The sequence below is a fragment of the Pimephales promelas genome, chromosome 16 (genome assembly GCF_988280905.1).
Source record: "Pimephales promelas chromosome 16, fPimPro1.hap1.1, whole genome shotgun sequence".
In the NCBI taxonomy this organism is placed as follows: domain Eukaryota; kingdom Metazoa; phylum Chordata; class Actinopteri; order Cypriniformes; family Leuciscidae; genus Pimephales; species Pimephales promelas.
Genome location: NC_142784.1, coordinates 23,130,616 through 23,143,534, shown reverse-complemented (window position 1 = coordinate 23,143,534; position 12,919 = coordinate 23,130,616). Strand labels below are relative to the sequence as shown.

At 39.0% G+C, this 12,919-nt stretch overlaps 1 protein-coding gene across 1 annotated transcript in view; it reads left to right on the top strand.

The window, feature by feature from the left end:
• Positions 1-12,919, top strand: part of grik4 (glutamate receptor, ionotropic, kainate 4) — a 353,328-nt gene that overhangs the window by 333,217 nt on the left and 7,192 nt on the right. The window contains exons 14-17 of the mRNA XM_039670727.2: positions 3,064-3,177; positions 10,478-10,587; positions 11,595-11,768; positions 12,639-12,804. Of these exons, the coding sequence (XP_039526661.1) occupies positions 3,064-3,177; positions 10,478-10,587; positions 11,595-11,768; positions 12,639-12,804 (564 nt within the window). The remainder of the gene's footprint in view (positions 1-3,063; positions 3,178-10,477; positions 10,588-11,594; positions 11,769-12,638; positions 12,805-12,919) is intronic.

Here is a 12,919-nt window from a genome sequence, read left to right as displayed (position 1 = left end):
GTGTTCATGTTCCATCACACACACACAACTCGGCTTTGCCCTTCGGTGTTCCCCAAAATACAGGTATTTGGCCTGCAAACAGTTGTTACCAGCTGTATAAAGACAGGTCATGGCAGCTTAAGGTGGTTAAGCTGGTTTGTTGCTGGTTTGACCTGCTCTATTCAACTTAATTAAGATGGGCTTCTGTCACGGTCACCAGCTAGTCACCACCTCCTCACTATATTTCCCATCATCCTCCTTGGCCCTCACCTGCATGCAATTCCCAATCACAGAGATCACTGTCACCAATCTTCACTGATCCTCATCCAGCACTATATAACTCTTCCCACTGCAGTTCACCATTGTCTCTTGTTGTCACGGTACCTACCAGTACCTACCTTCCTTCCAACCTACCTACCTTCCAGTACCTACCAGTACCTACTTACCAGTACCTACCAATACCTTCTAGTACCTACCTACCAGTTCCTACCTACCTTACAACCTGCCAGTACCTACCAGTACCTACATACCTACCTACCTACCTTCCAGTACCTACCTACCAGTACCTACCAGTACTATATATATATATATATATATATATATATATATATATATATATTAGGTATCCATTATAGTAGTATTAGTAATAATTAGTATTATTAGTATTTTGTGTACATTGTGTTATTTATTTAATGTAATGATGTGTTTCTTTTTATGTATATTTTTTACATTACTCTGTGTGGCTTCTCTTCACCCTTGGGGACAAATAAAGTGTTTTGAAATTGAAATTGAAATTTTCCTTCAGTCATCTGCCTCGATCTCCATTTCAGAACCTGCAACATATAAGACCATTACTCATCCAGAACCCTATATTCATCAGTTCCTCACCTGCTTCCATCGTTGCAATCACATACTTCTGCAAATAGACCTGTTAATTTACCTGTGTGAATCCTTCTGTTTCATGACAGCTACAGGGTTGTCATTCAGGTCCTCATACTGAATATTTTATTATGCTTTGATATTTTGATAAATTATTTTGTGTTCAACAGGAGTGGGAAATTGGTAATAACATTTTAACCTTAAATTCTACTAATTAAATTAGTATTATAACATTTTTAAACATTATAATACGGTTCCCACGGATCCTTGAAAGTTTGTGAATCTGATTTTTTTTTTCAAGGCCCTGGAAAGTTTTTGAAAATAAACATACATAGATACAGGTCCTTGAAAGTGCTTGAATTTATTTTGTGCAAAAAAATCCATATTATGCCCTCCGCTCCACCAATGTGTTATTTTGCCAATACTTGGTAGCCTACAGTATGCATACTAGTTTGCTTGATTTACGTTAGTTACATGCAGTGTTGGGAGTAACGCATTACAAAAGTAATACATTACAGTAACATATTACTTTTTGCTGTAACGCAGTAGTGTAAGGCATTACTAATCAATTTTCAGTAATATTTTACTCGTTACATGTTCAGTGACAGTGTTGGGAGTAACGCATTACAAAAGTAATACATTACAGTAACATATTACTTTTTGCTGTAACGCAGTAGTGTAAGGCATTACTAATCAATTTTCAGTAATATTTTACTCGTTACATGTTCAGTGAGGCTTGTATTACAGTTGTATTACAGTGTATTGTCTGCTTTTACTTCTTAAAGGCAACAGACTATGTGAAAGTTTTAAAGCAGTCTTTTAGTGCCAGTTCAAAGCGGTCGCGTCTGTAACATTGTTTTTTCCTCATAAATGCGAACACGAAAACTAAAATAAAATGAATATTTTAAGTTCTATGGAGACTGGAGAGCCAACCCTTCCTCATCCGATTTGCGCAGTGTAATTAACAGAATTACAAAAAATATATTTTGCCTCCTATTTTTTTGTCACGCATGAATGTGTGTCTTTTCCCTAATATTAAAAATAAAACATAGACTGATATTTGCCTAATGTCTGGAGTCCTTTAAGGAAGTAGCCTATACGTTTCAATACATGTATTTTCTGAGAATTTTTATTTCAAGTTTTGACTGCAAATGTCATCATGTCCATAATGCTGGACTTCCCCAATTTTAAATAATTTATCCTCAACTAGTTTTGTGGTGTAGGTCTACGTATTTTATAATGTTAACTTCAAATAATACTAATAGCCTAATTTAAAGATAAGGCAGCATTGGATCTGGACGGTAAGGAGAATAACGCTGGAGTTGGAAGAGGTGTGTCGCGAATCTGTAGTTTCGTGGATCTGAGTCGTGTGGCGAATCGCGATTTCGGTTTCATATTGCATATCGTTACAGCCCAAAAGATAAGTTCTACTTAGTTATTTTGGTGAAAGTAACTCAAAAGTAATACATGAGTAATGTAACGCATTACAATTCTGAGACAGTAATATTGTAAGGTAATGAATTACTTTTAAATAACAGTAACAAGTAATACCTAATGTATTACAGTTTGGAAGTAACTTGCACAACACTGGTTACATGCATTTATGCTTTACGTTAAGTGTTTCCGCGTGAGGTACTTTTTGTTTGTTGCCATGACGTTCACTCACGCAAAACTAACAATGTATCCTACCAGGTAACACGATGTAAACTTGCTCTCACTTTAAATGTGTCCCCACATTAATTCCTTGAATTTAAGGTATTGAACCTGGAAAGTCCTTGAAAGGTCCTTGAATTTGAAGTTAACCAAGGTGTGGGAACCCTTTAACAATATTCATATTTTGAATTAGCCTTTGTTTGAATATTTTCAGGTTTCATATTAATTTTAGTTGTTGTTTTTTTGTCACTTTTCATGTTGTTTCTATATTTTATTTTAATTTCAGTTTTAGTACTTTTAGCACTTAACCTAAAATTATTTTATTTCTGTTAAATTTAAAATTTTGCCTAATTTTCTATATTTTTTTATAGAAATATATATATATTAAAATTCTCTTAAATATAAGTATAAGGCATACGTATCTGAGGGGCCAGATGCCCCCTTACTTGAACCAGTAATGAATGAAACCATGAATGTAATCTTAATTGCATTATTATTTTATTTTTTGTCCCAGAAACGCACTGACAGCTGCAATTATTTTGCATGTTTCAGAAGGCTGACTTGGCTGTGGCCGCCCTAACCATCACGGCTGAGAGGGAGAAGGTCATTGATTTCTCCAAACCCTTCATGACTCTGGGAATCAGCATCATGTACCGAGTACACATAGTAAGTTCCTCCTCCATCTACTACTTCCCTGACCTCGCAGCATTAAAGATCAACAATCGGCATCCTCTAATGGCCTGCGAGGGAGCGCGTGGGAAATAAATAAAGAAATACTTTGGATCAGAGAGCTCTGAGCGTTAGCCTTGCTGTAGCAGATGGTGTGAAAAGCTGATAAATGTAGTGCTTTCCTTCCCAATTTCAGATTCTCCTTATTGTGACTTGTATCTAATTCACACCAATAACACTCTGAGCTCTTGCACACAGCAACACTGAAAATCCAATAGCTCTTTTATTTTTAAAGGCCTGTGTGCCATTAATCAAAGCCCCTCCCCAAACCCAAGGTGACATGCTGATCTCTCTGTTGGCTAAGTGCCAGATGAAGCCGCTCTGTGCAGCGTGTGCAAACATTAATGTGGTTTCCCAATAGGGCATTTATACACACACACACACGCACCATCACACCCCTCCCCCAGTGCTGCTAACAGTTGCTCCTGTCTGTGTCTTAATGGTTGAGAACAGTTTTGGAAATCAATATCACCAGGTGTTCTGTTAACTTAGAAAGAGCACCTCTGTAGCATTATTTTATTCTTTGCCAATTTATAAAACTCAGTTAAAGGCAGGGTACACTTTTTCCCAAATTTGTTTAAACTGTCTTTATATACCAATTCATATCTAAAATGTAAGTGCTCTTAAAAGGAGAGTATAAAAATCGAGTGTCTCAGGGCTGCAATAAACACAGCTGCTGCGTCCCAATTCGCATACTATCCGTCCTAAATAGTATTCGAAAATAGAATTAGTACGTCCCAAATCGTAGTATGTTGAAATGAGTGTTTCAAAGATACCCGGTCAGAATCCGAAGTGTAGATCGATGCACACTCTAACGGCTGATATTGCCCACAAACCATTGCGCGGGGGACGAGGATCGACGAGGATTCGGTTAGAACTACAAACACGAGTAAAAAGTGTTAAAAAAACTACAGACGGAGGACGCGCGAGTCCCGCGCTGGTCCCGCGGCTGTATAGAGAGGTTTAAATAAGGAGCTTTGAGTGATTAATTATCAGTATCTAACCTGACGAAAATGAATTTATTCAATGTTGTCCACATCATATTGCATTTGCAGCAGCATTGTGAACTTTTGTAAAGATATGTTTAGCCATTACTTTTTAAATTCATTATTATATTCAAATTGCAAACACGAGGAGAGTCTCCGCATGAAAGACACGACTGGCAGATGAACGTGCTCCGAAACGGTAGAAAATCAAATTAGATAGAATTGAGGATTTTAACTGTGACGAGATGATTGACAGGGCGGTTTACGGTGACAGGATGCACGCAGTACGCAACAGAGCTGTCCGTTAAAGACGACGTGATAGTATGTCCCAAAGCTTGCCTACTGTTTTGCTACACACTCAAAAGTGTGTACTTTTTCTTCACAAAAAGAGTACATACTTTTAGGGCGTAGTATAAGTAAGCGAATTGGAACCCAGCAAGCTACTCTCTACATTCGGACCAGATGCAATGATTGGCTGGGCGACTGTCACTCTCCCTCACTACCATGGCTACCACCCGTGCTGCTACAGGAACTACCCACATGCGGCACCCGGTTGACTCACTTATTTTGAAAGTGGAGGGGCACGTACCGGCCGGAAGCTAGGAACTCTTACAATTATGGCAGAGAACGAGCAGTCAAAATTCCCAGTACCACCTGTAACTGCATATAGAGTCAGAGCACTTCATTATATTTTCAGATGCAACAATGTGGTTTTTAGACACAAAATGAACTGCAGTACAAACTTGAATACCAAGCTTCAGAGAACAAACCATATGATTCTGATTCTGATATCAATTCTACTGGGTGTAGGAAGAACATTCTAGATAGGAAGGTTGTTCCAGCATCAACAAAAGGATGTTGATCCAGGAACATCTTCTATTTGAGATAATTACATTGTACTCTACACTGAGCTCAGCTCTTTAAATGTGAAGTTTTTCAGTGTTAAAATTCTTTAACTTCCAGCAATAAATGATTAATGCTTAGGTTGATATTCCCTGAAAACTGTAAACACTGTGGGGCTTTCAAAGCATTGCTGAAATTACACACTTCACCTTTAAATGCTAAGCTACAACTAACCTAGCGAGATTGGCTGAGAAAGTCAAAAAGGGAGAGTTGACAGAGAAAGGCACTGAGAGTGTCAGGCACATAGAAGAGTGACAGAAGACATAAGAGGAGAGTTAAATTAGTTCACACAGGTAAAGAGGATAAAAGGCTGAACATTGTACTTTGTAGAGCTGTTCTCAGGCTGGAAAGTCTTGAGCGCTCTCTGTTCTGTCTGTCTGTCTCTCCCTGGCCCTTTCTGCTCTTGTCTGACTCCAGAATAAGGCCATCTATGCGTTTTAACGTGGGGGAGGGATTGAAAAAGTGGATTGAGATATCAATACATGGAAGAATGCTGGGCTCATGGACAGGCCCAGTTCTTGGCAGCTATAGAAGGCTGGGCTGGCAGATATCAACGGGCAGTTGTTGTTGTTTTGAGGGTGGGGTGGGGGTTATATCTAGTGTTTAGATATTTCTCTCTATAGACTATATAGATTATTTATAAGTATGGTATGTAGGGCCTCCTTTTGCAAACTACAGCATCAATTCGTCTTGGGAAGTACTTTACAGTGGCTAGAGGTATTTTGAGCCATTCCTCTTTGTGGCAGTGTCATTATGTGATTCTGTCTTTGGACTTGTTAGTCCAAAATAGCCTAAATTGGCAAAATAAATATTTAGATCTGGTGACATGGGAGATGTGCATCAAATCATTCTGTCCCAAGTCTTGCTGTGTGTATTGGTGCCTTATCTTCCTGATACACTTTGTGTTTGAACCATTAGGTGCACCAGGTCCTCCAGAGTGGTTTGATAGTCTTTGGCAATGAGGCTCCCCTCAACCACAGTAGGGAATGCCATGGTATTGCAGCCTAAACTGGTCCACCCTTGTGCTTAACTCTGGGCACACAACAGTCTAGGAGTTGTTGATTTAGACAAGTTTAGACCATTCTTCCTCTCCTATTGCAACGAATGAATGGACCTTTTCCTCAGGGACACTACAATGCACTGCCTGATGCGATACTGCAGTAAATGGTTGCATAGGTATAATTTTCTCTCTAATATTATCAATCTTGTAAGTAAAGAAGTTCATAAAGGCAATACTGTGCCACCATTACACACTATTGCACGGGCACCCACTCGCATTACTTTCACATTCGCACATTCTGTGTGCTTAGTGTTTTTTTGTAATTGTTGCTGATTTACAACGAAATAAATGAAATGTTTATCAAATGTTTACTTTTTTCTCTTTTCTTTTTTATGGACAGTTTGTGAATGAATGTGGACACGAATCTGCAAACTTGTATTAGCGTGACGCATTTTCTGCACGGATTTTAAAGACCCAGTTGATCTACTACTTCTAGTGTTGAACTTTATTTTTATTCTTTTTTTTTTTTCGAAATCTTTTCTCCTTTTTTAAATGAGTTTGTGTTATTATTATTATTATGAGCATTATATTATTGAACAATGAATAACCCTTGTGAGCTGGAATTTTCTGGGATTATTACTGGTATTTATTGTGTTAACGTGGTTACTTTTTGATATCCTGGGTTAATTAAAATTTTGTCAGGTTTAATCCTGTCTGACGCCCAAAGTTTTTCTTTAAAATAATTGATTTATGTTGGGGCGGCCACCACCGTTACATAGTTAGTCCTACCTGGTTCTATGCCGACATTACCCTGGAGACCGTGACTCTCACCACAAAGACTTGGTGTCCTGGTTACAGATCCAGGTCCAGACGGGCCAGTGCCAGTGTTTCAGTTTTATTGTCCAACCCGAGTTGACTGAAGTTCCGGTGCTCCTGGACAGAATAATCTCTTCTCACTCATCCATACCCCACAGCCATGGTCCTCTCAATATTTGGATGCTTGTGCGTGCACTTGTTTAGGTTTAATCCACTTACTATTGATCCAGCAGGCTTGGATTTCTACAAAGACCCCCATAGCTTATTTCAAACTTTAAATGAAATCCTCAGCTTGATCAATAGCAACGGCAAATGGAATAAAATGTGGCCTTCAGCCCTGTTTTAATTACATGTTTGGAGGTACAGTGCGTTCTTCATCGCAGCGTGTAATTGGACGCAGTGGTAGACATGAACGTATGGAACGTGCCATCTTGTTTGTGTCTAAAAATATGAGTGCAGCAAAGAGTTTGGATAAACACACAAATGCATTAAAATTAAAATGTGATGCGTGCAGGGAGGGACAGAGAGGTGTGGTTGAGGATGAAATAACTAATTTGTGCAACAAGTTAATTAGATGGTACAGTTAGCATGCACTGGCAAGATCATCCCCTGCCCCAAAGGAGCAGAACTCCATTGTGTGCATTGTGAGATGAAGGATATCCATGTGTGTATATGAAGAAAAAAAAGAGCCACTAAGAAGAGTCATAACATAAAGAAGTCAATGCACTTTTTTTCACTGAAGCATTCCAGCTGTGACAAGACCATGTTCCCACTGGCCACGTTTTTCAAGTTGTGAGCGGCCTTGAAGAACCTCTGTGCCTCTGTCTACGGCATTGAGCCCTCTTGACTCGGGACTGAGCGTTTGTCTTGCAGCAGTTTGCATGGTTTCATGACATACTTTAGATATGAAATAATGCATCTTGCTGTTTCCAGCTATGTGTGTTTACAATCTGCCACGGTTGCATAGTTCTGCTTAAAATGAGTCTACAGCAGGACGATTTTTAAATCTGGACATTTTCAGTGACAGATGATGAAATATTGTGAATGTTACCGCACAGAGCGTCTTTCAGCGGAATTCAATGGAACATTAAGTTTTCAAATCTTTTCAGCCCAAGTCGATCTGACAGTGGCTGGTAAACATGCACTGACAGTATATCACTGTTTCTCTTCCTGTAGCAGATGCTTCACTAAAGCAAACAACAAATCACAGGAGAGACTATTGAAAAGTTTATGATCAGGACACCACACTCTGGTGTGTGGGACAGAAAAGAGAGACCTGATGAAAATCACCATTATGGAAGTCCATTTCTGTCTCAATCCTATTTCACAATGTAACTTTCTTATTTATCTTATTGTGTAACTTTTGACTTTATATCTTCGACTTTGTCTTAATTTGTGACTTTATTATAGTTGTAACATCTTACAATTAAACTCACATTTTCTGACGTTGTATCTTTATATTTCATTGTAATTGTCTCTTTATGTATCATAATGTGACTATGTTTTTCATAATTTAATTTTATATCTTACAGTTGCCACTTTATTTCTTTGTGTGACTTATTTTAAGCTTTATCTCACAATGACCTGTTTTGATTTTTCTTTGAAGCAGAAACAAGCTTTTTCTTGTCACAAAACAAGAAATGTATTTCGTTTAAAATGGTAAATGGACTGCATTTATATAACGCTTTCACAGACCCAATGGCCACCAAAGCACTTTACATTTTGCCTCACATTCACCCATTCACTCACTCATACACCAACGGCGGTGTCAGCCATGCAGGGCGCCATCGAGCTCGTCGGAAAGAGCTGGGGTTTGGTGTCTTGCTCATGGACACCTCAACACTTGGTCAGGTGGAATCGGGGATTGAATCACCAACCTTCTAGTTTGTAGACAACCTACATGAACCACTGAGCACTGGCACCCCTTTAGTATTAGATATTGACTTTGACACCATATACTTGAGCTGATCATGTTCTCCAGCATGGTTTGAAAAAGATCCAAAGAGCATTTTGTGCTTCAGTGGAAGCTAGAACATCTTACCATCACATGGTCAAGGTCTTGACATTTCTTCTTATCAATGTTAAAAAGTTGTGCTGCTTAATATTTTTGTGGATACCATGATGATTTGTTTCTGGATTTTTAAATGAATACAAACTTAAAAGAGAAATATTTGTCCTCATCAAGTCTTTAAAGTCATGTTTGATTAATCCAAAGCATCTTTCAGATAAAAATGTCTCACCCCAAACTTTTGGTAATGTATATAATGTATCTTGAAGTTCAGAATCTCAAATAGTGTTTCTTTGTTTTACACCCTTTCAAAATCTTAAAATGGCAAAATTACAAAATCAAACCCTTATGAGGTGTAAAACAAAGTAAAATCAATTTGCAGTCATTGAATGGTGAAATGTAATTATCATTAAGGCATGAAACATCATCGATGAATGAAACACCGCTAATGAGAAAGCCAGCAGTGGTTTTATTTATTATTCAGTAAGTGAATGCCCTACATTTGGAAAATGAAAAAAAGAAAAATATACGAAAATTCAAACTCAGTCAAGATCAATCATGTACCGCCAAAAGGCATTTTTAATTGTTTTAATAACCTGGCAGCTTTTAAAAGGAGAGAAAAGTAATGTCTCTTCCCATGAACAACTCTCTGTGCTGAACATTGTTACCAGAAGCCGTGATAAGTACAAAGGCTGAATACCTTAGGAGCAACATGGTAAGAAGACCACACAAGTAATAACAGCTCTGCAGTCTCCTCTGTAATTTAATATGTTGTGTAGTGTAAAATGTTAATGAGAACCTGGTAAACTAGATACAAGCGAAGCCTGGTGAGAGAGGCTGGTTGAGGTGGCATGACTGGTTTTCTTGTATATCTACCACATACAGGCTCGGCTCAATATATTGCTGTATAATTACAGCTTTTAGTGTCCAGCTCAACAGCAATGCCATTCAATTACACTAATATGGAGATGATTGTGGGCACATTCATTAATTTTCAGCCTGGTGCGGGACAGATAGTGGAATAATTACTCACTTTAGCACCATAGTAAACCTGGCTTTTGTAGTCTCAAGCAAAAAAGAAAACAGCCCAAATGATTTGTTTGCGAGTGTATCCATCACCGGCACTATTTAGATTCGCCATCTGTAAAACACCTGTGCCGTAGATAGATTAGCCTTGGTGCTTTCACACTTAGTTTCATGCTGATAAGAGACTGTTAAGACCACCGATTGTCAAAGTAGTAGGCTACATACTGTACTGGAGAGATAATTAGATTTGACTGTTGTGTGAATCGGTTTCCGAGTTTTGTTCCAGCGGTTATTGGATCTTCTGAGTGTGCCAAAATGGTTTGGAGACCGAAAATCAAGCACTTTGTTTGGATCAAGCCAATCAACTGTAAAAGCCTTTAAATGTCTTTAACCTGAAATCTTCAGAATCTTAAAATACTGGAATTGAATGAAATAGGCTCATAGGATCTTTGTGATGTTAGTTTTAGAAGTCTTGACGTTGCCTGTGTGTTTTTATAGGGAAGAAGACCTGGGTATTTCTCCTTTTTGGATCCCTTCTCTCCTGGGGTTTGGCTTTTCATGTTGCTGGCGTACCTGGCAGTCAGCTGCGTGCTCTTTTTGGTGGCGAGGTAAATACTCAGCTCCACACTGACACCTGCAGGATCTTAATAACACCGATACTGTCCTTAAATGGGTAGCACAGCTAAAAACCACTCAAAATGGACAAAAAAAGCTCAGTAAAGGCAACTTACCATAATTGTGAGTCATGCTCTAAATTCCGTTGGTATTCTGTTGGCAATTGGTAGCTTTATGTCAGAAACAGTTTATTCACTAAAAGTCTTCCTTGAATACACCATTCACTTTCAGTGTGTGTGTGTGTGTGTGTGAGCGAGCTTTAACAACAAACCATTCTTTACCCATACACTAAAACCGGAGGGCAAAGATTAGATGTCAGGAATTCTGGAATATTCCTGCTATAAGAACTCATCTTTGCGCTCTGATTTTGGGAAGAGATTAGGATTGTTGGTTATTAGGAATGTTGTTGTTCCAGGATCAATATCCTTTGTTGGTCCAATGAAACAGTCCTAAACTTAACCCTGATGGTTTAATCAGAATGCTCTTCTCAGTCCAACAAGGGTGTTTTTGTAGATATTTCATTTTAAACTCACTTTTATTCCAGCTTTGCATTGTATCAAAAAAGAAATTACATGTTTATCCTCTTTCACATTAGCCTGCTGATTTTTCCCAGCATTCTGCTGGACTGTCAGGAAATTGTATATAAATTCGAGATTTTGTGCATGTGTGTTTTTCTTTATTTGCATCTCTACAATGTGTATATTTTTAGACATTATGACCCGTGTTAACTTTTCTGCATTGCTTGTGTTGAGTATTTCAACAGAGCTGTAATGTAAGGTTGTCACACAAAGTCTTGCAGTGCAGTACATTTTTATTAGTGTCCTGTCAGTCACGGCTAAAGCTTGCACAGCCCCTTCAGGGAACAAAAACCAGGTTACATGGCCAACAGGGAGCTCTGGTGGTGACTTCATGCTTTGCCAACTGTTAAAATTGTTCTTGGCTCATTTATGTTTACTCATTTTTATCCTTTCTTTTTTTGTCGCTCCTTGTGGGCACACAGGCTAACACCTTACGAATGGTACAACCCGCACCCCTGCCTGAAGGGCCGCTGTAACCTGCTAATTAACCAGTATTCTCTGGGCAACAGTTTCTGGTTTCCAGTGGGGGGTTTCATGCAGCAAGGCTCCACCATCGCCCCCAGAGCCCTGTCCACTCGCTGTGTCAGTGGAGTATGGTAAGAGTGCACGATAAACACGTTCTCTCTTCTGAAAAGATATGCTGTGTTGATGGTCAACAGCATATGTTGTGTTTGGATCCAGAGGCCCATTTCTGAAAGGAGGTTAAGTGAAAACTCTGATTGTGTTAACCCTGAAATGAGGGAAACTCTAGGGTTTTCCGTTTATTTCAATAGATATGTTTCCATCCACTTGTTTTGATGTGCTTTTTGGGGTATTGCATAAAAAACAGCTGGATGGAATCGTCAAGATGCGCATAAATGAAACATGCGCATAAAATTTCAGTATGCATTCAGTTGGAGTAGATACATTTTTTTTTTATCCAATAACATAACCATATGTATGAACTATGATGGAAACACATTTGCCGAATAAATCATTCAATGTGCTACAAAAAACTCTTATGGCTTTGCCTCAGCAGTAGATGTGTTTTGAGAACTGGACTAACCTGCAGACCAATTTAGACCAAAGATAACAAATGATAGAGACATTTATACATTTGTGTATGATTAAATTCTTTAAAAAAAATGTTTGAATCCAGTTCAGGTCATTTTGCATTAATGTTGGTTTTTGTAGCCTTTGCATTCTTCGATAGCAGATAAAAGCGATACTCTCACTTGGCCTCTGTTTTTCTGCTGAGTTATTGTACTGTCATTTTTCGAGGCCTTGCCGACTGCAGCACACTGAGGTCAGTGGAGAATAAAAGCAAGCTATTTTTGAGTATTCAGAACAGGCATACCGTATTCAGAGAAGCCTTTCAACTTCTCATTCGGATGCCAAGCTATCAGTGGCTCCAAGCTCTTTTGATGTTGGGTTAGAACTGCTTCTGCGTTGTGTTCCTCGTGCCTAAAACTGGTTTGTCATTCCAGGTGGGCTTTCACCTTGATCATCATCTCTTCCTACACAGCCAACCTGGCGGCCTTTCTCACTGTGCAGAGGATGGAGGTGCCCATCGAGTCCGTGGACGATCTGGCTGACCAGACGGCCATCGAATATGGCACCATGCACGGCGGGTCCACCATGACCTTCTTCCAGGTGAGATCTTCAAGGACAGAATGGAAGGCAACTCCACTCACAAATCAATGGCCTGTCGGCAGGTTTATTGACCATGTCGCTAGGGCTCTTCCTTACTTTGGGATTTATCTGTTTG